The following is a 26,861-nucleotide window of genomic DNA, read 5'->3' as shown; positions in this document are numbered from 1 at the left end:
GGGCAGTGATAAGCAGGGGAGCTGTAGGAGAATGGGTTTTTTAAAACAGCAGCCTTGTATACATCCTTCCAGATAGTCTCAATGCTACTATATAAGTGTATCTAATTTGGCCAAATGCCCAACATGGATTTGTCCCTCACAAACATTAGAAATCATGACCCATAAACTTAGACACTAGGGCTGATTCCGCATGGGCCAAAAACAGCAGTGTGAAAACGGTGTGAAAATGGTGTAAAAGGGTTTAAAACGGTGTAAAACTGTTTATACTGTTTTCACACTGTTTTACATTGTTGTTTTTGGCCCATGCAGAATCAGCCAAAGAGTACCCAAATAGAGCCCAGTAACTTAACAGAATTTCTTTGAGAACGAACACTATGATTAAAGCATTCAGTACTGAAGATGTGGGAAAAGGTATCTTTTTACACATTTTATTCTATAGTAAAACAGTATTCATCTTTGGACAAAAGTATACCAAAACTTGTGGTCAACACAGAATCTAGATAACTTAGGAAAAGAGAATTCTGCCACATCCGAACTGGGAAAACTTTCTTGCCTCGAGATCTATATCGAACCATTCATGGGTATAATTTTGCAAAATTCATTAACTCACATTTCTTCTTAACATGGAGTTATCAATTATTTTCTGCTAATTCTTTATAAGCAATAAGACTACATGGTGTTTGTGTGTGTGTATTGTGAAGGAGACAAAAAGAAAAATGATGCATTTAGTTCTTGCTTGTGAAGCTGATTAGTTTCAGACACAGTCAATTTCTCACAACACTTGTTCAGATGTAGTACTGGTTAGCTGTAACATTGGGAGGTGTCTGAGTTTTAGCCCTGGCTAAATCTTCTGAAACTACTTGCACCATGTGTTCTGTGGTTCTCCTCAAGTTGTTTGCTGTTTGTATAACATGATCCAAAGTTGAGTTTAAGATCTGACAAGGATAAAGACCATAATTAATACCTTTTATCCGATAACAAAAAACCCCACATCGACTTCACTATTTCAGGATAAGTAAAATATTAAGGCTTAGAATTTAATAAGCCTGAATATTTTACTGGCTGTTGTGGGTTTTCCGGACCGTGTGGCAGTGATCTGGTAGTTTTCACTCCTAACATTTCGCTTGCATCTATGGCTGGCATTTTCAGAGCATACCTCTGAAGATGCCAGCCGAAGATACAGGCAAAATGTTAGGAGCAAAAACTACCAGACCGCTGCCACACAACCTGGAAAATCCACAACAGCTGATTGATTCTGGCCATGAAAGCTTTGGCAAAACATTAAATTTAAACTGAACTTTTAAACAAATTCTTACAGATGGGGCATGTACTACTTCCTGCACCTTTGATTTTGTGTCTTCAATACGCTTGTTTCTCCGCTCACTCATTGATCTTCCATGGGCATTCCTACTATCCAGGTACTGAGGTGAAAGGATAATAGTATCGTACATCCTTGAGTAGTGAGATTTGGGAATATGTAGGTTTTGTCTAGAAAATAACAGAAAGCCTACAGTTTTTCATACTGAGCAGTACAAATTTCCACATTGAATGTGTTAAAAGAGACAGGGTCTGGAATCCATTAAGGCTAAGAGGAAACACAATGTTCTTGCTCAGTGCAAGGTTGCATTACAGTATAATATCTTTAAAAATGTTAAAACAATACACATTTTTACTAAACATTTAGCAATATGTTCGAATTCTAGCAGATATGCTATGAGCTGGAGGAGGGGTGGATCTCAATTTTTCTTCCTCTCTGCATCTGTTTTTTATCTTGATGTTCATCTGCCAACATTCTGTATTTCCCAAAGACCAATGGACATGTTAAGTCCAAAAAAGGATTGAGCCAAGGTAGTATAATGGTAGCTCCTCTGGTTCAAATCTGCTAGTGTTATATAGAGGTTATTCACTCTGAGCACTGAGACAGGGTTAGATGTGCAGTCTAACTTCTGTATGCAGAAACTCCTATGTTACCTGTGTAGGGCCTTACTTTACTGCTCTGCTTTCAAGTATGTAATTATTAACTGTGAAAATAGAGGTCTGCTCATCATGGCCAATTCTGTTTATTTGGCTCCATCATCAACCAAAAGGGAGACTGAAACCCAGAAATCAGAAGGAGACTGAGATTAGGAAGAGCAGCTATGAAGGAGCTAGAAAAGATTTGTAAGCATAAGGATGTGTCACTGGCAACCAAGTTCAAGTTAATTCAAGCCATATTATTCCCTATTACTGTGTATGCGTGTGAAAGCTGGAAGAAAGTTGACAGGAAGAAAATAAATTCCTTTAAAATGTGGTTACAAATACCATGGACTGCTCAAAACAAAACAAATAAGTGGTTCTAGAACTATCCCCAGAAGCTAAGGTGATTAAATTGTTCTTTGGTCACATAGGAAGCAGATGAGTCACTGGAAAAAATAATGCTAAGAAAGGCTGAAGGCAGCAGGAAAAGAGGAAGACCCATCATGAGGTGGATTGACTCTGTAAAGGAAGCCACATTACTCAGTTTACAAGACTTGAGCAAGGCTGTTAACAATAGGACATTTGGGAGGATACTGATTCATGGGGCTGCCATGAGTCAGAAGTGACTTGATGGCACTTAACCCCCTCAGTGTGGGCCACTAATATCAGACAAAACCATGATTACAGGATTATAAGTGAAGGGAGAACAGTCCAAGATGAAAAGTTATGTTGATGATATGGTGCTGACAACTGCAAATCCCCACCTGTTGATGCATTATATAATAGAACAGATTGAAAACGTAAATCTCTTCTGGGCTAAAAAATCAACAAGAAAAAGATTAAAATAATTTTAAAATTGTCAGCAAAACAGGAAGAGGAAGATATTCGAAGAACCACAGGATGTTCAGTAATGTCAAATCTAATTGAATATTAGGGAATAAATTTGGGCAAAATGATACACTAAAAACATAAGAAAGAGCCTGCTGGATCAGTCCATCCATTCCAGCACTCTGCTACTTGCAGTGGCCCACCAGATGCCTTTGGGAGTTCACATGCAGGATGGGCAAGCAATGGCCTGCTGCTGCTGCTGCTGCTGCTGCTCCTCCTGAGCACCTGGTCTGCTAAGCCATTTGCAATCTCAGATCAAGGAGGATCAAGATTGGTAGCCATAGCTCGACTTCTCCATAAATTTGTCCAAGCTCCTTTTAAAGCTATTCAGGTTAGTGGCCATCACCACTTCCTGTGACAGCATATTCCAAACACCAATCACGTGTTGCATGAAGAAATGTTTCCTTTTATTAGTCCTAATTCTTCCCCCCAGCATTTTCAATGTGAGCCCCCTGATTTTAGTATTGTGAGAGAGAAAAATTTCTCTGTCAATATTTTCTACCCCATGCATAATTTTGTAAACTTCAATCATATCCCTTAGACGTCTGCTCTCCAAACTAGAGTCCCAAACGCTGCAGCCTCTCATAAGGAAGGTGCTCCAATCCCTCAATCATCCTCGTAACCCTTCTCTGCACTTTCTCTATCTCTCCAATATCCTTTTTGAGATGTGGCGACCAGAACTGAACATAGTACTCCAAGTGTGGTCATACCACGGCTTTATATAAGGACATGACAATATTTGCAGTTTTATTATCAATTCCTTTCCGAATTGTCCCCAGCATAGTTTGTCTTTTTCACAGCTGCCATGCATTGAATTGACATTCCCATGGAACCAACAATCCCTTTCCTGATCTGGGACTGATAGCACTGACCTCTTCTCTAAAAGATAAACTGATAGCACTGACCCCTGAATTGAGTATGTGAAGATAATTACAATTATCTATTCAAAGATAATTACAAAGCAATGTGGAGAAGGACACAAAAGGACCTGCAGAGATGGTCTAAGCACAAAAAAATATATGCAGGGCTAGGAAGAATCTGTACAATAAAAATGAACATGCTTCCAAAATTAAAATTTATTTCCAATGTTACCAATTTATATACAGGAAAAACTTTGAAGGAATGGTAGAAACAAATAGGTTTATATGGAAAGGCAACAAGTCACAAATTAAAGTTCAACAAGATGAGAAAAAGAGTGGTGGGTGGGTGATGAAAAGAGACATAAGGGAGAAAACCTCTCCCCCGACCGACCTTTCTCTAGGGATTCTATAAACTCTCAGGGGCCTGAGTAGACATCTGTGGGGTGTTTGCTCTCTAGTTTCAGTATTCTATGTATTCTATATCTCCTGAAGGATATTACCGGTAGGTCCTTATCAAACCCTGTACCAGGTTTTCTCCAAATGCTTTTTTTCTGCATACATGGGGAATCCCCATCACAGAACTAATTGTATTTGGTATAGATGGTCTGGCTTTGCAACTGGCCCATATTATCATCACAAAAGCAGTGCTTACGATTTATTACGGCAAACACGGGTACAAACTTAAAGGAAGATCTACAATTTCAGAAAAGAACAAGGCTGCATGACCTAAGTATGAAAATAAATAGGCTTAATTCATATTTTTTTACCTGTAAAATGTACTGACATAACTTACCTTTCAGAAAGTTTATATATAAACTCTTCAGGTTGTTTGTTGAAATAAAATCTTTGGAGGGCAAGGGTTTTCTTATGTGAACAAGCTGAAATTTTGAAGGCCACAATCAGCAAAATCCCAGTTTTCATATCATCACATCTTGGGAACACCACCAACAATAATGGGTGACACAAGGGCAGTACCTAAGGGCAAAACAAAAGCAAACAAAACACACACACACAAACCCCACTACCTGCATAGCTTTAAGAACATAGCTTGATTTAGAAGGGAATTGATGCTAGAATCACTTTTAAAAATTTTATTGTCCTAGTTCAAAAAAATTAAAAGACAAAGAAAAAAGAAATTCCTTTCAGCTATTTTATATTGATTTAAATTTACTTTTTGTTATTCATTTATTCTTTATATTTATAACCTGCCCTCCCCCGAAGGGCTCAGGGTGGCATACAACATTATAAAACAGCATAAAATCAATATAAAACCAATAAAAACATTCCAATCCATAAAACAGATGGCAACAAGACACACACCCCTCCCCCCATGCCCATAGGAAAGCTGAGGTGATCTTATTTATTTTCCTGACTGGCCAGGTGGAAATGCTTGATGGAACAAGGCTGTCTTACAGGCCCTGCAAAAATCCTGTAGGTCTCGCAGGGCCCTAACCTCCTTAGAGAGCCTGTTCTACCACACTGGGACCAAGATCATAAAAGCTCTGGCCCTCATAGAGGCCAGCCAGATGTTTCTGGGGCCGGGGACCTACCGCAGGTACTCCTCCAAAGAACGGAGGTCCCTGATGAAAATGAATCCTCTACTACATTCCAACTTATTCAAGTTAGGCTCTTAATAGTGTGTTGCCACTTATACAGCAATCAAAAATATTTTTATCAGTAATTTGTCAATTAAAACCTAATTCTTATTGCCTTAAAGGCTCTTTTGTGTGCACACAGGCTGCCAAGTCATAGCTGACTTAGGGCAACCCCCACAGGGCTTTCAAGGCAAGATACATACAGATGTAGTTTTCCATTGCCTTCCTCTGTGTGGGCTGAGAGAGTTATGAGAGAACTGTGACTGGCCTAAGGTCACCCAGCAGGCTTCATGTGGAAGAATGGAGAATCAAACCTAGCTCTCCAGATTAGATTCCACTGCTCCAAACCACTACACCATGCTGGCTCTCACAAACCCCTTTTATAATATTCAAAACAGGGAAATTAGGACATGCCCCTCTGTGACTAAAAAACAGCTGAATACGAAGAGGGACTGATATAACTCATTCTCTCTGCTGTTGCAGACATGATAAGAAAAATAGCTGAACTACATCTTTATGCAGAATCTTTGTGTACCCTGCTGGCCATATATTAAAGGTAGGCTCATTTACAAATTTGTAAATCTGGGTTTGGGATATAAAATATTTATGTTTTCAATAGGACAGCACTAATGTCCTTATTAAGTTGAACTGAATACTTTTTTACATTATATTTTGCTCAACTGGGGGCTAAATTATTAAAACGTTTGGGAAGATATACCAATAGTGCACTCATTGCTCTTCTCAAAGTTGTTTCTCTTTCTTTCCGTGTGAGAATGGGGTTTCCTATCCCTTTGTGGCACAGCTTTGGAAATAAAAAACAGACAGGAGAAAGTTACAGCAAGGTAACCCTATAACAATCTAAACTTTTACTGAATTTGAATAGAGTTTTAAGTATTTTTAAGATACCTGCAGAAACCTCTAAATCACTGTTTCCCTCATGGATGGAAACAATTCAGACCTTCACTAATGGAGAATGTGACATTATTTTGAAAAAAAGAGAAATTCAAAGTTTTTCAATGTTCATCTCTACAATCAGAGTTTGAACTTATCTCTGCACTAGCCAGATGAACATAAGGCTAACTTTGGCTGTGAAACTGAGTACTAGGCTCAATAAGTACAAATGCAATTACTTTTTTTTACATCTAATCATATTTATGCTGAATGACCCAAACAAAACTGAAGTTTCTCATGCTTGTCCCATCTGAATGAATCGGGCTGAAATTATTTGTGACTAACTTGCTCCACTGAATGTAATGGGACATTAGGGCAAGTTTATTTATAAATATATTCATTTACTTCATTTATACCTTACTTTTCTCCATAAAGGGGTTTACATTGTTTTCCAAATTATCCTCACAATAACCCTGTGAGGCAGGTTACCTAGACAGTGTGTCACTGTCCAAGGTCATCCAGCAAGTAGAATGAGGATTTGAATCTTGGGTCTCCTAATCCTAGCCTGACATGATAACCACCACATCATGGTGACCAGCGGTGGGATCCAGCCAGATCAACCACTGGTTCGCCCCCCTGCTGCATGCCCCTCCCCCTTCCCGATGTTGTGGGGGGAGGTGAGGGAAGGCGGCAGCTGTCGGGGGACGGCTGCGGGGGGCTGGTGGGATGCTGGTTGGCTGCTGATTGGGCTGCATGCCTCTGGACTGGAAGCACAGCCAGATCTGCAGGGGGCTGGCCAGCAGCATGGCCTGATCAGTGGCCAGCCTTTGGGGGGGGGGGGGGGCCTGGCAGGCAGCAGATCTGGCCATGCATGCAATGCGGCCTGCCGTGGTGGGGATTCAGCCAGTTAGCTACTGGTTCAGAAGAGGTAAAGAGAAGTGTGCCACGTAAGTAAATGCAAACAAATGAACACGTCGCACACAGGAGATGGCAATCACACTAATGCACCAATATATTGAGTAATAATATATAACACAATGGTAATGTCATCAATGACAATTCTCATTTACTCATAACCAATAAATTCAATACCATAACAATACAACATGATTTTCAAAATTCACAAAGTTTTGTTTAAGAAATTATCAATGTCCATACTGAGGAGTTTTCGTAATCTTTTTCAGGTGCCATAATCCTGTAAGGCTTCATTCCAATTCAAAATCTTACTGAGGGAAATACTTTTTTTTACATCTAATCATGGCTGAATCCCCACCACTGAGCTGAGTGGCCTTGGTTGTAATTAAGTAATGGGATAATTAACTTGACATGGGCATCATGATAGAGAGGACAGTGGAGCAAAACATGTTCAATATTTTTGCCCTTTGTTCTATGCAAAGCAAACTCTTTTCGCTATGGGAACTTTTTAAAACTGTTCATCCAAAAACAGCAGAAAGTAAAACATTACATCTTGCAAGAGTAAAGGCCTTCCTGTGGCTAAAAAGAGCATTGCTTATGTTTGGAGCAGGGACTGAACCCTACTGTGGTAAACACTGGGCTGAGCCCTAACTCAAATAAAAGTCTTAATTTTGTTGAAATGGCAACTGACTACTGCATTGACTAGAATCATATAGCTAAAGTTCAATAGATCCTTAGAGACCAATAAAATTTTTGGAATACAAACTTTCAACAATCAAGGCTCTCTTCACCAGATATCTGTTGGTCTAAGATGCTACTGGACTCACATCTAGCCATTCTACTGCAGACCAACATGGCTACCCTCTGAAACTAGAATCAGGGTAATTAACTGCTTAAATTCTAAGCAATGTAAAATCTTGTCAACATTATTAAAGCTTACGTACCTGATCCATCTAGATCCAATGTCGATCCTTGTAAGATGGAGAATTTTTCTTTGTATGCCTTCGTTTTTGTGCACTCTGTCATTTTGTTTCTGTATTGAAAATGGGAAAATGTAGCAAAAGATGTATTGAAATGTTAACAGCAAGTATGAAGACAGTAAGTCTGTTAGGTATACTGGGGATGTTTGTTTGTCCTAATTGTTCCATCCAATAATGTTCATTTAATATGTGTTTGTTAGAATTTTATAAGTGCCTGCTTCATTCAGTCAAACAAGAGTTAACTGCTGAAGTCACATGACTGGAATCACATGAGCTTCAGGAAAAATCTCTTTCTTTTCCTCTTCCAGAAAAAGAGGAGAGGCAGATACAAAGGCACAGATAGACTGCACAGATACTCAGATTGAGCACTTGCATAGATAGAGTTTGCTGTTCCTATATTTAGTTGCCTAGCAAAGTTCTACAAAACAACTCACTTGCATCTCTGTCTATTATTTGCTCTGCTAATTCAAATTCAACATCTTCAAATTCAAACAGAAAGTATATATACTAACCTATTGGAAGAAGAGGAATAAATTTGTTTATTGGGTTTATTTGATAACTGTGTTTTTAGCCTAGGACGTATAATTATATTATGTTCCTTTGCAGAATTTTCCAGCCCCTCAAAAAAAAGGTGGTCTGAAGGATAACCTAAGCTTCCTAAGAAAAAGTTCAAAATGAAAAGATTGATTAGTAATTACTTGAATCTATTACTTCATTAATTGATAAGCAGCCCCATCCAAACTCAGTAGCAGCGGGCCACAGCACCAATGCCGTGCTGCCCCGCCACTCCCATGGACGCTTCCCAGCAGCATGGGGAGGCTTGAACAGTTTAAAAAGCCTCCTTGCTGCTATGAAGCCCCCGTCGGGCTGAATGGACTTAACATCACCTTTTTGGCAAGTGTCCTGGAGAGGGCAAATTTGCTGGCGCAGTTGCACACCACGCCCATGAGCAGACCCCCCCCCCTCTTTTGGATGGGGCTGCAAAGCATACAAATTTGGTTTGACACTTACCTTGTTTTTTCAACACTGGTAGATCAGTTGTATTAGATCCCTGATTGCTTGTACTGTAGGGATTGGCCGGAGGTGGAGATTTCATTTCCCAAGAGCTTAAATTTCAGATAGGGAAAGAAAAGTTAAAATAGTGAGGTGTAATGCATGTCCGTCAGAAGATCTGATCTTAGGTAAAGGGTAGCAAAACACCTCAGATTTACTAGTATCCTTTAGCAAAGAACCAAAGGTAAGGAAGTATTTTAAATGAGATTTTGGACCATGATAAGAAAATATAAATCTATTACCAAGGCAATAATTAATTAATTAAGCAAAAGGTCAGAATTAACAGTTGGCATACTAGGCAAGTATGGTCTCAAATTTATGGGAGAATCAAACTCTTGGGTTGACTCCAGCTTTATCTGAGAAAGATACCAAGGGACATGGCTCTTTCCTATGCATCTCTCCCACAAAATTCCTGCTGCCTCCTGGAAAGTTGATTCCTGGGTTACAGGACCAATGTGGACTAATACCCACACAGGTGATGGGGGTAGTGAAGGGGAAGGGGGTAAAATTGCCTCCCCTCCTCTTACATCAATGGAACTGACACACTTGTGTATAAGGGAGAAGGGGGAAGAATCATTAATACCTTGCCATTCTCCCCACTGGAGACATGAAGAGGCTTATGTAATTTTCTCCTCCATTTTATCTTTACAACAGCCTTGTGAGGCAAGATAAGCTGAGTGTGTGTGACTGGCTCAAAATCACCCAGCAAGCTTCTACAGCCCAGTGGGAATTTGAATCTGCTTCTACCCAAATGATGCTTTGCCCACAAAGCCTCAATGATCTCCGAGAAAATATTGTCAGGCACTCTCAGTTTGTTTTATTATTGTCAGCACCCACCCACACCCCCAAATACAGACACAAAGTTCCTTGTTGGTTTCCAGCCTGTAGTAATATAATGTCAGAGTAGGATCCGGACTATCCAGGCCCATATCTCTGTTCCATCCTGAAAGCTCTCTAGATGACCTTGGACCAGTCAAATATTCTCAACCTATCCTCACAGGATAGTTGTTGTGAGGCAAAATTAGCAGAGGATAGAATAATGTTGTCAGCCAAAAGCGGGATATGGAATCTGATCAATAAGCTGATGACCTTGGAGCAATCAAACTGATATTGTAGATGACATTGGCCTCTGCATCAGAGAACATATACAGTACTTACCCATCTGTGTTTTCTTGATCACTGTTATCATTCTGACTTGTTGGAAATTGCCTGTGAGATTGTAATCTCCCAGTGCCTTCACCAGATGAAAAGTAGTAACACTGCATTACAAAACACAACACACTATATTTGCAAAGGGAAATATCATGTACATTTCCAGCAGCTGTTCAAATAGCAACAGTAACAGCTCTTTCATCTGTAGTAAATGTAATCTGCATGACTAGCCATCTTTGTGAAAACATATTTATAAAGATTGTTAAATATAAAATGGACTTGCATAGGTAGATTGCTCGTTTGCTGGTAGTCTTGATTTTTCAAGAGGCTCCACAATTTGCTGTTCGTAGGCAGTTCTCTTTGGTAGTTCTAACTGGCTAAGGGAAAACAAAACTATATTTAAAAAATATTTTTAATCATAAATATTATGCAGATCTGAAGACACAACTGGTTGCCCTGCTACAAAGGGGGAAAATACAGTCATATAGTTAAAGGACAGAATTGGTTTTAAGAGATGCTGTCTCATAATGATGTACTATAATCCTAACCTCAATTGTAATTAAATCAATTGTACTTGTATCTCTATAAGCCAGGATTCAAGAACAGATCAACCATATCTATAAGCCTAAGGAAGGATGGGCTTGTGTTTCTCAGACATCAATTTCCAAGGCCATATCACAAATCATTTGTGAATTTGAGGAGTTTCAATAACAGTCTGTGATATGCTAGAGGATCAGCTGCTCAGAAAAAAAGTAAAAAAAATTGACAGGTATGTGCAAACCCCTAAATCAACTTCTACCCAATATCAGACCAGCCCCTTTTTAATAAATCAATGCCTATTATTATTATTATGCTTTAATGGTATTATTTTTCATAATGGTATTATGCTTTAATGTATTATTATGCTTTAATGTCCTAATGTTTTAAACTTACTCTTGAGGAACAGGATGACATCTGCCACTTTGAGTAGGTTGTTGGTGTTTTCTTTGGGGAATCACTTCCACAGCTTGGTTCCTATTTTCCCCATACTTTTCATTCTTACAAATATTCTCTCCAGGAGCAGTTTTTGATAGCGACTCACTAATGCCTGAAATCACTGGACTCTGTACAAAACGATCACATGAGGATACAGGATATGGTCTACTTTAGAACTTGTAGAATGATGCTACATCTTTTTACTGTACAAAACAGGCCAGGGCTATGAAGTCACCATTGGCATTTTTAACTGCAAAAGTGACTTTGCATGACACAACTGGATCACCAAGAAGAAAGTTTTTTGTTACTCTTATGTGTGTTTATTTCAGGAGAAGGCTATGATTTTACAATGAATTTTCACAATGAAATTAAATTTAACAGAAAATTTCCAATGATATACTAAACATCAGAAAACCAAGATTCTTTCTCTTCTCTTTCAAGGGACTGAAGAGCAATCAAAGCAAACAATGTAAACATTCAGGAAAAGAAAAGGGCTGAGATATCAGGACAGCTAAATGTTGGAAATGCATTCCGTCATATGCCACAACAATAGGCCAATGGTTCAGTTTCACTGAAGACAATAGTTTGGTCTTTACTAGTGCTTAATAGTTTACCTCGGGTCCACTAGAATAATAGGAACACACAGATGGTGTGAGTGAGGGAGAGGTTGCAGAAGTTGAGTAATTTGGGCTTCCCATCTCATCAATTTTCTCTTTGATATCTTCTAGCAGCATTCCAAGTTTAAATATTTCTCCCTCTACGCTTCTAAATATAAATACAAAATACAAATCTATAAACATGGCATAATACAATTTCTAATATAGTACCAAGGATGCAAAGTAATGCAGTATTAGAAACCTGCAGTGTTTTTAAATAAAACATTTAATGTTGGATATTTGCTAAATACAGTGCTGATGAATTATAACATTAATAGTAGTTGCAATCATAATATTTACTCATGGGCAAAGTATTATGTTGGAGGCAGTGGTGGGATCCAAAAATTTGAATAACAGGTTCCGATGGCGGTGGGATTCAAACAGTTGCACCGCCGCACACACACACCTCCAGTCCCTATTGGGCAGGGAGGTTGCTTTAGTAATCCCTTCTCGGCACTCAGAAAAAATTAGTAACCACTTCTAGAGAAGTGGTGAGAACTGGTTGGATCCCACCTCTGGTTGGAGGGTATACAGTAAAGCACTAGTCTACATTTAAGATGAGATAACAAATTAACAGAATACATAATACCAGGGGTGGAGCAAGGGGGAACTGCACCCAGGGGACGCATGAGCCCTGTGCCCCTGCTGTGGGGCTGCCCATGACCACCCCAGAACACCCCTGCAGTGGTGTGCATCTGGGGCATCGCACCCCCCCGCCCCGTTGGCACTATGCCACTGCATAATACTATGCATGAGGAAACTGCATGCAATGGCACACAGATCAGGTACAGATACACATTCACCTGGCCATGAAGAAACAAGTCTTGTTCATCTTGTTTCTAAGGTCATATTTCCAAATAGAAGGCCATACTCCTACACAAACACTTGCAAAATCTGTCTCTCCATCTGCATGCTTCAGTTGTTTATTCTACTTCCACCCACCTCAAGGAACACATGGCATCTATAACATCAATCTATGTGCATGGTGGGAGAACTAATGGATATTCCCTTCTCCCACCCACTCTGTACAAGAATCTAATACCAGTTTATGTATGAAATAATTCTGCACCAAATGTTCAAGGCTCTTTTTATGAGTCCAGAAGAAACAATGGGCTTACAAGGGCATGAGTACAGCCTGCAGGATAAGACAAGAAGTCCATCTAGTCCAGTATACTGTTTCACATAGCAGTCACCTGGTGGCCCTGAAAACCAAAAAGTTGGCTTGGAGGTTGCCTGAGGCTTTGGTATTCAGAGGTTTTCTCTCTTTCAGTATGGAGATTTCCTACAGTCATTATGACAAGTAACCATTGATGGGCCCTTCTCCATAAATCTGTCTAACACCCTTTGAAAACAGTCTTATGCTCATGACGCTCTGACTTGGATAGTGCCAGGCTAGCCTGATCTCATCAGATCTCAGAAACTAAGCAGGCTTAATATTTGGATGGGCATCCTCCAAGAAATACCTGGGTGGTGATGTGAAGGCAGGCAATGGCAAACCACTTCCGAATGTCTCTTGCCTTAAAAACCCTTCAGGTCGTCATTAGTCAACTAAGACTTGATAGCACAAAAAAATAATGCTCATGGGCATTACTATCTTCACAGGCAGTGAATTTCATAGTTTAATTATTTGTTGAAGAAGTGTTTCCTTTTCTCTGTCCTGAACCTATTTCCCAACAATTTCATTGGTTAGCTCCAAGTTCTAGTATTATGGGAGATTGAAGAAAACCCTCTCTATCTCCTTTTTCAACCCAACATATATCATATCTCCCCTTACTGTCTTTTTCCAACATTGAAATAACAAAGCCAACACATATTTCTTCTCTTGGTCGACTTTTTTCTAAACTGAAAAGTCACAGATTCTCCAGCCTTTCCATAAAGGAAATGTGCTCATCTTGCTTGTCCTCTTGCGTATTTTTTTCCAGTTTTGCAGTTCTTTTTGAGGTACAGCAACCAGAATTGCTCCCAATATTCCAAACTACACAAGAACAATGCAATACTGGCCTTCATTTTCAGTTCTATAAGCCACTTTTACTTCAGAGATTTACACAGGACAAAACACTTGAAAGTACTTTTAGAGATGAATGAGTGAAAGTTTATTTATCTTTTTGTTGTGTTTCAGAAAGTTTTCCCAACTTTGGAATATTGTTAATTATAAACATTAAACAAATAAACACCTGACCTGTCAAGATCAAACTCTCCAAAGTTTGTTGATGAGTGTCTGAAATTTTGGAGGTGTAAGGCACAATGTTTCTCTTTTGCATCTAAATAATTCCATTCCAGTTGGGTGAGATGCTCTTTTAACAGCTTTAAAATCTTTCCAAACAAAATATAATAAAATAGATGAGTTTTCTATTATCTAATAATTTTACTATACATAATTTTATCATTCATTATCCTCTTTAATGATAGGATCTCACACTACAGCTTTAGGATCTCACACTAAGTTAGCCAAGCAACTGGTTCTGGTGGGTTTTCTGGGCTGTGTGGCCATGGTCTGGTGGATCTTATTCCTAACGTTTCACCTGCATCTGTGGCTGGCATCTTCAGAGGTGTATCACAAAGGGAAGTCTGTTACACACTGTGTCCAGAGAGAAGGGAATGTTTGGGGTATATATTCCCAGGGTGGGGAACCAATCAGTAAGTGTTTTGGTGGAACTTGTTATGCAAAGATGTGGTTGATAGCATTGTATTGTGGATGAGGCTTATCAGTCCAGGGAGTGATTCACATTTTCATGCCCTGCAGCAGCAGCAGTATTGGCGAATGCAAATTCTATGTTTGGGTTGAGTTCATGAACAATGGACTCCATTCCCCAGAACCTACCCTATTCAATAAAAAGGGAGGAGGAGGGGTAAAGGGGAATGGGGAAAAGTGACAGGGATGGGGGAAGTAGAAGGGGAAGCCAGTCAAGATGATAGAACCATAGCTGCCTCAACCATTGGCCTGGCAGAACATCTCTGTCTTACAGACCCTGGGAAACTGCGCTCCATCCAGAGGCGTAGCTGGGCCAAACCAAGCCTAAGCCTCAGATGTGGATTTTATATTTCACTGCCCCCCCCACGCCCCGGTGCCTTCCCCTGCCTTGGATTTCTCTTTCCTTAAAGCTTTGAAGGAACTTTTTTTTCCAGGGCTGAAAAAAGGCCTGTTCTCGAGAAATAAAAAAAACGGCCTGATGGGAACTATACTTCCCAGGAGACCTTGTGAGCCCCAAGGTCTCCTGGGAACTGTAGTTCCTCAGGGCGTTTTTACTGCGAACAGGCCTTTTACAGCCTGAAAAAGTTCTCAAAAAGGAAAGGAACTAAGGTAAGTGTGGGAAGGGGGCGCTGTGGGGAGGGTGCGCCGCGGAGGGGGGGAAAGGGGGAGGGGCCTGTGGCAATTTTCCGCACCTCCCCAGGTGTGCGCCCGGTGCACGGCGCACCCCCCTTCCCCTTGTAGCTTCGCCACTGACTATATCCAACAGGGCCTTGGTCCCAGGTGTCAGAAAATTTCACCAAGCAGGGCCAGAGCTGAAAATGCCCTGACCCTGGTTGAGGCCAGCCAGAAATCTTTCACTTTCCCTGCAAAAGGAGAGGAAAAGTCACACTTTCAGAGCTTTTGAAATCTTTGATCTGAAGGCTAGGTGACTGCCAAAGAGGGGGGAAATGTGTGTGTATCAGATAATCAAACTTGAAGGGAATATACACTCAATGCAAAGGAGACCACACATGTGTAAAAGGCTAGTACTTTTTAAGGGACCTGTGATTTTAGAAGTTGCTACAGAAATTATTACCTCAGTGTGTGACAGATATCAACACTCCTTAAGATCAATTATAATTTTTCTATTTATCAGCAGATAAACAGCATTTACATTTAACTATGGCCCTTTCCGCACGGGCCATTTATGGCTCCCCGGGGACGGCAAAAATGCCGTCCCCAGGGAGCCGTTCGCACAGGCGGCGCTGCTAAAACGCAGCAGCGCTGACCTGGCTCCCTTCCACCACCCCCAGCGCAGAGTCAGGCCGCCTCCAAAAACCTACCTCCTGGAGGGAGGTTTTTGGAAAACAGCGCATTCCCGGGCGGGCGCTGGTCGCTAACGGGCACCGCCGGCTGAACATGCTGTTTCCGATCCCTCTCCCCACTCACCATGGCCGCCTTCGCCGCTTCTTACAGGACTGCTGAGGCCCTCTCTTGCTGTCCTTCGACCCCTGGAGGTCGGAGGGCAGCGTGGGCGGGTCTTAGGAGTTCGGCAGGGTGCACGGCTAAAGGCGACGAGGTGAGTGAGAGAGGGACGGGGAAGAGGCGGCTCTCCCGCGCCGGCCTCACCAGGGGCCGCTCGCACGCTCCTGTGCGAATGGCCCTCACCCCTCCACCGGCAGAATTCCGCCAGTGCAGGGGCGCACTGCGGAAAGGGCCTGAGTTACCTCCCTTGTTTTTACATCACACTTATACAGCGGTGCCCAATCCAGAACTCTATGTTCACTTTCTTGTTAAAGATGGAGTTCCTGGATACAGGCTGACCTGTTCATTTCAGTGGAGGAGAAAATACAACACAAAGGAATGAATGAATAGATCAGTTCACCTCTGAAATGAACAAGATGCATTTTGTGGATAAAGGAGATTCCCAACCAGCAGAGTGTCTTTGATCTGAGGAATACTTCTAAGATTTGCATCATGAATGATCTAGATCAGTAATTTCTAGTCATATTGCTTATGTTAAGTGGGAGTTATAGAAAGATGGCATTCAATAAAATACAGTTTCAATACAATATAATTTCTTCCAACAGAACAATCTTCAAAGTGATTTATATCTCATGAAACATATTTACCTGATGGTGTTCTTCAAAAAGCACATCTTGTGCCACATATTTGGAAAACATTTCCACCTTTAAGAAAAAGGAATGAATTTCACTGCAGAATTTAGAGGATTCATTAAAAGAGATAGTGATTTGCATGTAGGTATTAAAGACAGGACTATTTCATATTACTTTTGTTTTCAGCTCCTCTGTCTGTTCCTTTAACAAAAGAGATAATTTTTCTCCTTCAGTTGCTTTTTGTAATAAAGGAGAACTCGCAATTGATGCACAAGCTGATGGTAATGGTGAGACCATTCTTCTAGATGGCAGCTCTATAAAACAGAATAGAAAAAGGGATAAAATAGAATCGGAATATCTGCACACTTTTTCTCTATAGTGTGCAAGAACAAAACTCTAGAACAATAATATTTTATTTGGATATCTAGTTTGATTTACCTGAAATAGAAGTTTGAGAGAAGTCGAGCATAGACTTCCTAGGAACTGTAACAGATGGAACTGTAGAAATTTCAGAAGTTATTTCAGCGCCTCTTGCTTTAATTCCAAGGTTTGGACTACAAGTATTTGGGCTAGGAAGCATCTATTAAAATATGCATTGGAAAGTACAAAATCAGTGTCCACAATCATTCACTTCCCTTTCTCTTCCTGTCTTACTCACTGGTTCAGAATCAGTAGTTACAGATAAAAACTTGGTCAAATTAAGAAACATTAGGAATTTTCACAGATGGTCAAGAGATAAGCTGCCACTTATATCACCACAAACTAAAACCAATATTTCACACTTATTCCAAAGCACACACTTAAGAAAAGTGACCTGTATTCTGGAAGCAGTAAAAGCAACAGACTTTATATACTCTGTGCACAGTAGAATTCATACTTCAGCTTCAAAGAAAAGTATGGGTTTTTTTTAAAAAAGGACATCCTAAGAAAAACATGAGATTCCATACAGTGGAAGATTTACCTTAGTATTAAACCGTTGATGATCAATACAGTTCTGAGCCTCAGCTTGTTTTGTCAGCAACTGTTATTTTAACAGATACAATAAAGATATGATTATAATCATATTCAGAAAATACTAAAACTGGCTAATGTTTTTGAACCACAACCTGCTCAAACCCTTTGAGCAGCAGTGGCGTAGGAGGTTAAGAGCTCGTGTATCTAATCTGGAGGAACCGGGTTTGATTCCCAGCTCTGCCGCCTGAGCTGTGGAGGCTTATCTGGGGAATTCAGATTAGCCTGTACACTCCCACACACGCCAGCTGGGTGACCTTGGGCTAGTCACAGCTTCTCGGAGCTCTCTCAGCCCCACCTACCTCACACGGTGTTTGTTGTGAGGGGGGAAGGGCAAGGAGATTGTAAGCCCCTTTGAGTCTCACGCAAGAGAGAAAGGGGGGATATAAATCCAAACTCTTCTTCTTCTTCTTTAAACACTTGCTGAGCTACTATACAGAATGTGTTCTCATTGTAACTGTTCAGGAGAAATATACATTTAGTAGAATTATATGAAACTTTGCAGATTTGTGGAATAAGTAGAAAAAAAAGTTGGCTAGAAAAAGTTGGCTAGAAAACTGAGGGACTAGGATCAAGAGTGTTGCTGGCAGGAGATGGGCACAGAGAGATGAATAATGGGGCAGGTTGAAAAGTCTGGGACAAGGTAGTGAAAATGTTTGTTTTTATTGAATTATTTTATAATGTAAAATGTTGTTTTTAATTGTCCAAGTGTTTTCATGTGTGCTGCCTTGTGGACACTTATGATGTTGAAAGGTCCAATAAAAATGTTTTAAATGGAATAAAAATATTAATGTAGTTAAAGTTGGAAAAGAGTGCAGGGTTAAAAAGTAGGGAGCGAAGGATTGGGTGGGTAGAAGAAACACAGCCTGGGATCTAAACTGCTATTTTACATTATGGAAGTGATGGGCAGCCCCATCCAAGGCGCCAAACATCGGGCTGCAGCAGCACTGGGCTGCTGCTCCCACGGAGGCTTTCTGGCGGTGTGGGGAATCCTGCAATGCAAAACAGCCTCCCAACATCTGGGAAGCCCCCAGTGGGCTAAATGGACTCATGCCACCTTTTTGAAAAATGTTTATCCAGGCCTGAAGTCAGCATACTGCAGGTCTTCCTATTATTCTAATCTTGCAGAGTATTACACTAAAGTGTATGCTCAGATTCTTCATCATATGTTCAGTATGCATTCTTCAGCCACTTACTCCAGAACAGCCCTCTGACATTTAAACTTCTGATTGCTTTAATTAGATTAGCACTACAACCTGTGGTTGGAATCTGTCTCTACAGAGATGAGTGGTTGGCTGAGCTTCTGCTTTGGAAAAAGATATAGGCATTACAAGTCAAAATCTACCTCTAGCTGTAGATCAAGTTCAGGCATTTTAACATTCTCCTCTTGCTTCTTCATTGCAACACAATCCAAATAATTCATTTCTTCTAGAATGTCTTTCACAATTGTTGATTTACTAAGCAAGTCTGGGGAAGATTTGGTTCTCTTTATTATAGGTGTAGATTTATTATTTCCTTTGGGTATTTTGACCTTTGGAGCAACCTTAGAGAAATCAGGAAGCTGATAATTAACCTGACGTTGACCATATCTGAATTTATGAGAGGAACCAGATGTTTCTAGAAAACATTTTTGCTCTTGGTATTCTTCTTCTGGATTTGAAAAATAACTTAACTTTTCACTCATTGTTTCTTCCTTTCGATTTACAAATTGGGGATTATTTTCTTTGCAGTCTTTTATCTCACAACTGAAATTTCTTTTGTCATCTATAACAAGTTGCTTTTCTTCCATCAAATCCCAATTTTTATCAATTGATTCACACCTTTCTGCTCTTTCTATTTCTTCAATATGACTTTTTTCATTTGGAGAAGAGATCTTTATGCTTTCGGATATTTTAATTTTATTTAGGATGGTTTCATCAAAACTTTCAGTAAATGATATTTCTGGAATAGTTTCACAGTCAATTAATTGGCAAGAAGCTGATAATTCTTCTTTGGGAAAATGACGTGAAAGAACATCTGAAATGTTTGATCCGGAAAAACATGGATTTTTTCTTGAATTGTTAAAATCCCCAGCTGATAATTCCTTCTCTGTTGCCATAGCAAGTTCAATGTCATTATGCCTTGAAGTTGATGTTAGATGTATCTTTATTCTTTGATGCAGTTGTGTTTGACAGTTTGGTTGTTCTTCTGAATGACAGCTAATTTCTGGAGATGGCAAGGTAAAAATGCTTTCTATAGAAGTTAAATCTTTTACATTTTGTGATTCGCAGTTGTGTTGAAATATATTTTGTATATCATCATCAAAAGGTAGTTCTTCTTGTTCATCATCTGTATTATCCTCAGGGTAGTCCAGCATGTTTTATTCACTTACTTTTAATACTGTCTGAATTTCTTTATCTGCAACACGTACTCATTATATTCTGATCATAAAACTTTCAGTGAATGTCAAATTCTGCAAGATTTGAGAAAACATGAACATTTTAATACATTTGTAACTATGTAAAACAATGCCATCAAGACTCTTAAAACCTGTAACTCCCTTTTTTATAGTGAGATGCTCACCAGAAAACAGATTCCAAATGTAATGAAAGCCTATGGGGCTACTTAAAAGATCAAATTGGAGTGAAGGAAAATTGTGCCTATGGCAGCATAGAGGTGTTCCAACAGAATTATAGAGTTTAAGTGGATGAAGTTGATTATTGTCATAACATATGCTAACATTTATGAAAAGATTATTTACTATTACATTTGTACAACAGTAAAATCCCCTTATTTTCATGGCACGTTTGGAAATTGCATAATGTAACAGTACCCTTATATTGGTAGAAAAGTATACACAATGTTTATACTCAAAATGTTGCATGAATATACTTTCCAGTATAAATGCCAACATTTTTTTAAAACCTTAAGAACTAGCAGTCGACCATCTCTCATTTGATCACAGTAAAATATTGCCATACATTCCATTAAGCCAAGAATGCTGTTGGGTAGGTGGTAAATTATTTGTTAAAAATTCATCACAATGTTGCTTTTATAATCAGAAGTAAGAGCTGCTTGCCTTCTAGCTCTGTAAGGGACGAGCAAACTTGATGGTATAATAAAATATCATCTGTAACTGCTGCACAGTTACAGCACTACTGAATTACTGAACCAATGGTATCTCTAAATAAAACAAAGGCATGCTCCCTATTCAGCACAAGTAACTTTTTAACTAACTTTAAAAAACTGTTGCTGTTACTTTGCTTTATTTTCTTTTATAAGATAAAACTGTAGGTGGATCCTGATATTCCAAGATCAAAGCCAAGGAGAACTGCACAGAACTGCTGGCCGCTGAGTAACTGCCCCTTCTCGATGCCCATGTACCATCTGCTGGTCCCCTCCCAGGGTTAGGACTGGCGCCACCTACCAAGCGGTAGATGGGTTATACTGCTGCTATTTTAATTAATTGATTCCATGGATTTTAATGATTGTTTGATTGCTTTTGTGCACTGGTTTTATTGTTTTATTCTTTTGTTTACATGTACACTGCTCTGAGCCCTTTGGGGGTAGAGCGGATAAGAAATCAAATAAATAATAATTGCTCACATTTTTATAAAGCTTACCAAATACTGTTAAAAATGTATAAACTAATTGCAACTTTAAAATGTTAATTGTATTGTTGAATAAAGCAATTAATTAATGGTTTTATAATCAGCATAACTATGGAATCAGTTAATAATTGAAGTATTTTTGTTCTTGCAATAAAGGTAATGCTTTAAAAACAACTGACAAGATGAAAATCTTTGACCAGTCAAATGACCAAAATCTTTTGACCCCTCAGACAACCAACATATGCATCTCTTTGATGAAGACAATAGGTTGGATCTGCTGGTGAAAAGGGGAGGAGAGAGACCCTTTTGACCACCAAAAAAGCTATGCCAGGAGTTATGGGACCTATATGGACAAAAGCCACATCTGATGGGGACTATAGGAAAGAGAATGAATAAAACTAAGTGAAAAACATGGGTGAATTCAATCTTATATTCTTAAAAACAAGTGGCGATCTAAGTACAAATTCCAGTAGCGTAAGCTTTTCAGATAAATTTCACAAATACCTTTTGCTTTACATAGCATTATTCATATATTTAGAGATGGCCACAATGTCGCTCTTTAAATTTGGCTTCTTTTTCCTGGGCTCACAATAATGCAAACAGCCCTAAGCATATTTCGGAAGTACACTCCATACGAGCACTTAACTCTGTAACCATGTTTAGAATTCAGCTGGAAATGTTATATTTAGTTCGTATAAACTTTTCAGAAACGTTTAATACTTTGTTATTTATATATAAAGCTAAAGTGTGAATAGCTCTGAGTTAAGTTAAACATTGTGATACATCTTCTGGTAACTGGATATAAACAACAGACAATCATAATTAAATACTATTACATACTATGTTCAAAGCCTTTCTTCCAAGGCACACTCTTCTAACGAAATAATGCAGCATATAACTTTGCTCCCACAAAAATTCTTTTTATATTTCATTATTCTAATATACTTACAGAAACAGAAATGATTAAATTGACAATGCTGCCTTTTACTTACACACCAAAGACTAATTTCCTAGGCAATCAGTATAATTATCGGAACTCTTACAAGGCATTTTGTTGTCCTCCACCAAAGAGTTGAGATGCCAAACGAGACCCTGCGTATTCATTTACAGCAGATGAAACCCTGTACTGAACATACAAACTTGGAGAGCACAGTATCTTTTCAACTGCAACCTTACACCTTGCGATTTATTATTCTACTACGTTCACCCTGTATTGTTCAGCGAGACAACAAAGGGAATATAAACGAACAAACCAACATTTTCCACATCTTGGTGTGAATGTCAAATTGAGCCTAATCCCACTTAACTCTTGTTTACTCTGGTACCTATAAAGAAGTATTTAGAATTATATCTTGAATTTCTTACTATGTGATGCCTTTAATGTCACAAATACGTTTATTCCACCCACATTGTTGAGACTTTTAATTATCTATAAGGGAAGGCAATTAATTATTTATTCATGACCATCATTTGTGACTGCTCGCTAAGCTCAAGAGAAAACATCTGCAAGTTATCTAGACCAGTAATTTCCAGGCCAGTTGCTTAGGTTAAGATTAGACTACTGTACATTCCTGAAAATACACCAAAAGAAATGTATCATAATGATCTCTTTGCAAATTCAAGTGTAACAGTACAATCCATGGTAGGGTGGTAAAACCCCCCAGGAGATGGCATGACCCTGGAACTAGCCTAAATGCCCCTCATGCTGGCACAGGATCATTTACACTGGTCCTGGAGATCCATGTGGCAGCACAGTGCCCAGGCACCAACACAACTGTGGCACCAGCAATCCTCTGGTGCAGGAACCTACACTGATGTTAAAGGGGGTGTTCCCAGGGTGGAGACAGCTTTAGTCAACTTTCTGGGCCCTTTTAGGAACAGCTCCTTTTGCTGATGCCAGCAAAATCAGTGACGCAGCCCATTCACCTCCAGGTTGGACTATTGCAACTCACTCTATGCAGGCCTTCCCTTGCGGCTGATCCGGAAATTGAAGATGGTCCAACATGCGGCGGCTTGCCTTCTCACGGGTGGCTCGGATTGGGACCACATCACCCCCTGTACTGCGCTGCTTGCATTAGCTCCCAGTGGAATTCCAGATTGTTTTTAAGGTGTTGGTGTTGACCTTTAAGGCGCTTCGCGGCCTGGAGTCCTCATACCTATGAGACCGCCTTGCCCCATATGTCCCAGTTCGGTCTCTGTGTTCTGCAGAGGCAAATTTATTGGTGGTCACTGGCCCCACAATGATGCAGCTGGCCTCTACCCGGGCCAGGGCTTTCTCGGCCCTGGCCCCTGCCTGGTGGAACGCTCTTCCTCCAGCTGTTAGGGCCCTACAGGACCTGAGTTCCGCAGGGCCTGAAAATTTTACCCTGGTGGAGGGGTCACTGCAAACCTCCACAACTGCCAGACATGGCACAGAATGCCGCATCAGTGCTCCTGGGCCCCTGCTGGTGTAGTGGGAGTGTTCTGGAGGTGTGGCCCCTTTTGGGTGATGTAAGGCTACTGAGTCCAATGGAGGGCTTTTCAGCAGTGGGGAGGGTTTTTTATTGTATTTTGTCTGTCTCCGCCACTGAAAAGCACTTTGGAGGTGGTAGGATGGTGCTGTTGCTGACCACTCCAGGGCTCTGGATTAGGCTGCTTGTGTATGAAAGCAAACCTGGATATTTTAAATGGTTGACAGACATTATCTCCCTAGCATAAATTCATCCAAAGCGGTACACATTAACAGACCTAGAAGATTGCTCATAGCTTTATGTGAATACATTTAACATTATTTAGCTGAATGACCTATACTGCTGTTGAGGATGGGAGGTTGCTGTGTCTGCCACTTTAAGAATTGTTGAGTACTTTTATGTTCAGGTGCCAAAATAGGAGTCACTAGCCACTCCTATGTTTCAGATATGCTGTCACTATTTCCAGAGCTTGGCAGCAAGCACTCTGTTTAGCACATCTCACTTGCCAAAAGAAATATATTTGCTGCACCTCCAGCGCTGAAAAAATATGAATTTATTCAGAACTATGGCCAAGGACTCAAGGCAGATTTAGCTATAATCATGCACTGTTCCTCTTTTTTCTGCCCCACAGGAACTCTGCTGAACATTCTTTAACCTAATTTAAAAGCAGAAGGACACTATGGAAAACTGCTAAAAAAAATCTAACAATTTCAGAAGTGGTTGACCTACATATCCAAGACAAAGGTGCAGGGCAGGCAGGGCCAGATCCATATTTTTTAAAGGGACCAAAAGGACAAAATCACATCCTGTATACACACACAAACACAATGAACAACTTTTAAATGATAGAATAAATTATGTTGACCTCTATTAACTGTTAATGAATAATTACACTTTTACATTATTTTATCAATCTGTAATGCTTGAAGATTCCTCCAACATTATTTAAATACAGCACACATAATTTTGACATGGGAAACACCAAACACAAGTCAGACTCCTTCATAGCCTGACAAAGTATAGCTTAAGATAAGTTTTATGTGGTAATTATGCTGCAAGAAGCTAAAACGGTTAAACTGAAGCTACTGTGCTTTGGTCACTTGAAAAGAATCACTGGAAAAGACAATAATACTTGTCTAGGAAATGTCAAAGACAATAGGAAAAGACAACCCACCATGAGATGGATTGACTCAATAAAGGAAGCCATGGCCCTCAGTTTGCATGACCTGACCAAGTGTGTTAATGAAAGAACATTTTGGAGACATTGATTCATAAGCCAGAAGTGTCTGGTGGACATGTAATGCACTTGGAAGGCCCTTCATACTTGTTCCCCTGTTCCCCTGTCCTGTTCCCAAGGAGTAAATTATTGTATTTGGAACTCATGACACACTCCTGTTTTATGCCTAATAAAGGTTTTGGATTTGGAGTAAAATCTGGCTCTTTGGGGAAGGCCAAGCTGAATAATGAGGGGTCAGCTCTTCTTATGACCTTTGGTAAAGCCAAGCATAACACTGTTTTAAAGTGGCAGGGAAGGGCAAGAGAAGATTCCATTCTCTTTCCCATTCAATTCCAAACTACTTCAGGGGGTGGGGCAGGAAAGACGTAAACATAATACAATCTAAAACCATTAATGGTCACCAGCCCTCAAAATTCCCCCTGTGTTTAGAACATGCCCAAAGTCAACCCCCCCCCCACACGTCTCATGTGCCCAAAGCCTATCACAGCCACTGTCAACATGCTGTCCTTGAAAGGGGCGCAGGAAGACAAGGTCCTGCAGGTGGAAGAACACAGGGTGCCTTGGATGGGGGAAGAAGGGTGATTATTGAGGCCAAGCAAGGTTTACCTGAGGGCTCTACATCTCAGCTCTTGACATCTTTGAATATTTTGTCAGGAACCTTTAGCTTGCCCTCCTCTTTGCTCACTATAGTCTTCCCCAACTAAGAGCTGAAACTTCTGTCTTACTAAAAACTGCAACTCCACTCTGAGGTCCCAGGTTTCTTCCCACCCCCGCCCCCCGCCCCCCGCCGCAGCCTAATCAGGGTAAAGGGCACACGAGCTGCTGAACAAGTCATCTCTTCTATGCAGTTGAGCTCCCCCATCTCCTAGTAGAAGCCTAAGGGGGTAATGGAGTGCACATGCTGCAGAACAAGCCATCTCTTCCATGCAGTTGAAGTTTGGCAAAACAAACCATCTCTGCTGGGCAATTGAGCAGCCTAATTGGGTCGGGAGGGAGGGGCACACATGTTGCAGAATGAGCAATCTCTTCTGGGCAGTTGGGCCTCCTCCAACTCCTGCTGCAGCCTCTCTCTGCCCGCCACTGGGAGACCCTGACCCCTTAGATCCAGCCCTGAGGACAGGTGTTTAATAGCTCATATGAACAGTGTAGATAATAGATATTGTGGAGCATAAAGTGAAGCACATTATAAAAACACAGCAGTGGTTTATCTAGTCTAGCACCCCTTTCAGTGGCTAACCAATCCACAGCAAACACCAAAGTTTCTTCCCTGATGTTGCCTTGTATAGGCTTAGAACCTCTAGATCCACATAGTGGATTCTACACAGCATATTTACGAATTGCAATAATTATAGAGGAACTCATTTTTGATAAAGGGAAAATGAGCTCATTTATAACTATCGCAACTCGTTATAAATATGCCGTGTTGAATTGTTACTAGTGAATATGGATTATAGCGTTACATGATAAAATAGATTTTTCCAATCAAAAAGGAAGCATCTCAGCTTTGCAGTAAACTTCCCGCCCCCGGAGGGCTCTTCACGAATATCTTCTCAAAATCGCGCCTCTTGTTAATAAACCCGTAGTTACGACTATTTGCACGATTTACAGTCACCATTCCTCATGTACTGGCACACCCATCATCAACTTTTAAAAGAGGCGGCTTAACTTTTCCCAAAGCTTGTTGCACAGCCTTCCACTTAACCCCGTACACGAGAGCCCTCTTCGCCAACACAAACACCGACCCACTAGTTCAGACACGCCCCCTCAAACTGAGGAGGTAGATGGAAAGCGAATAAATCCCTCCGCGCCGCCTTCACGAAGCCAATCTCGAACGGAGCGAGTCCCCACGTGACCACCCACCAGT

At 40.3% G+C, this 26,861-nt stretch overlaps 1 protein-coding gene across 6 annotated transcripts; it reads right to left on the bottom strand.

The window, feature by feature from the left end:
* Positions 1-412: 412 nt before the first annotated feature.
* Positions 413-26,759, bottom strand: AKNAD1 (AKNA domain containing 1). Of its 6 annotated transcripts, XM_048496989.1 has the most exons (19): positions 26,664-26,733; positions 23,263-23,512; positions 19,066-20,172; positions 17,671-17,730; positions 17,148-17,289; positions 16,884-17,023; positions 16,725-16,781; positions 14,101-14,234; positions 11,880-12,030; positions 11,224-11,393; positions 10,574-10,667; positions 10,297-10,397; positions 9,097-9,191; positions 8,598-8,742; positions 8,050-8,138; positions 6,018-6,101; positions 4,498-4,582; positions 1,344-1,488; positions 413-935 (listed from the first exon to the last, which is right to left on the bottom strand). In XM_048496989.1, the coding sequence occupies exons 3-19, from the start codon at positions 20,074-20,076 to the stop codon at positions 786-788; spliced, it is 2,853 nt and encodes a 950-aa protein (XP_048352946.1). In that variant the 5' UTR covers positions 20,077-20,172; positions 23,263-23,512; positions 26,664-26,733; the 3' UTR covers positions 413-785. The 6 variants fall into 6 exon arrangements, with proteins under 6 accessions (XP_048352946.1, XP_048352945.1, XP_048352947.1 ...); XM_048496988.1 differs by lacking the exon at positions 23,263-23,512 and having other exon boundaries at positions 26,664-26,759; XM_048496990.1 differs by lacking the exon at positions 26,664-26,733 and having other exon boundaries at positions 23,263-23,584.
* Positions 26,760-26,861: the final 102 nt, after the last annotated feature.

The sequence above is a fragment of the Sphaerodactylus townsendi genome, linkage group LG05 (genome assembly GCF_021028975.2).
Source record: "Sphaerodactylus townsendi isolate TG3544 linkage group LG05, MPM_Stown_v2.3, whole genome shotgun sequence".
Classification (NCBI taxonomy): Eukaryota; Metazoa; Chordata; class Lepidosauria; order Squamata; family Sphaerodactylidae; genus Sphaerodactylus; species Sphaerodactylus townsendi.
This window is presented reverse-complemented; position numbering and strand designations above follow the sequence as displayed.

Coding starts and splice junctions, on each gene's coding strand:
- AKNAD1 (XM_048496988.1), bottom strand. CDS start 20,076: ATGCTGGACTACCCTGAGGATAATACAGATGATGAACAAGAAGAACTA. Junction 17,024..17,147: donor CTCTCAAACTTCTATTTCAG/GTAAATCAAACT, acceptor TCTGTTTTATAG/AGCTGCCATCTAGAAGAATG. Junction 6,102..8,049: donor ATTGGATCTAGATGGATCAG/GTACGTAAGCTT, acceptor TTATTTCCAAAG/CTGTGCCACAAAGGGATAGG.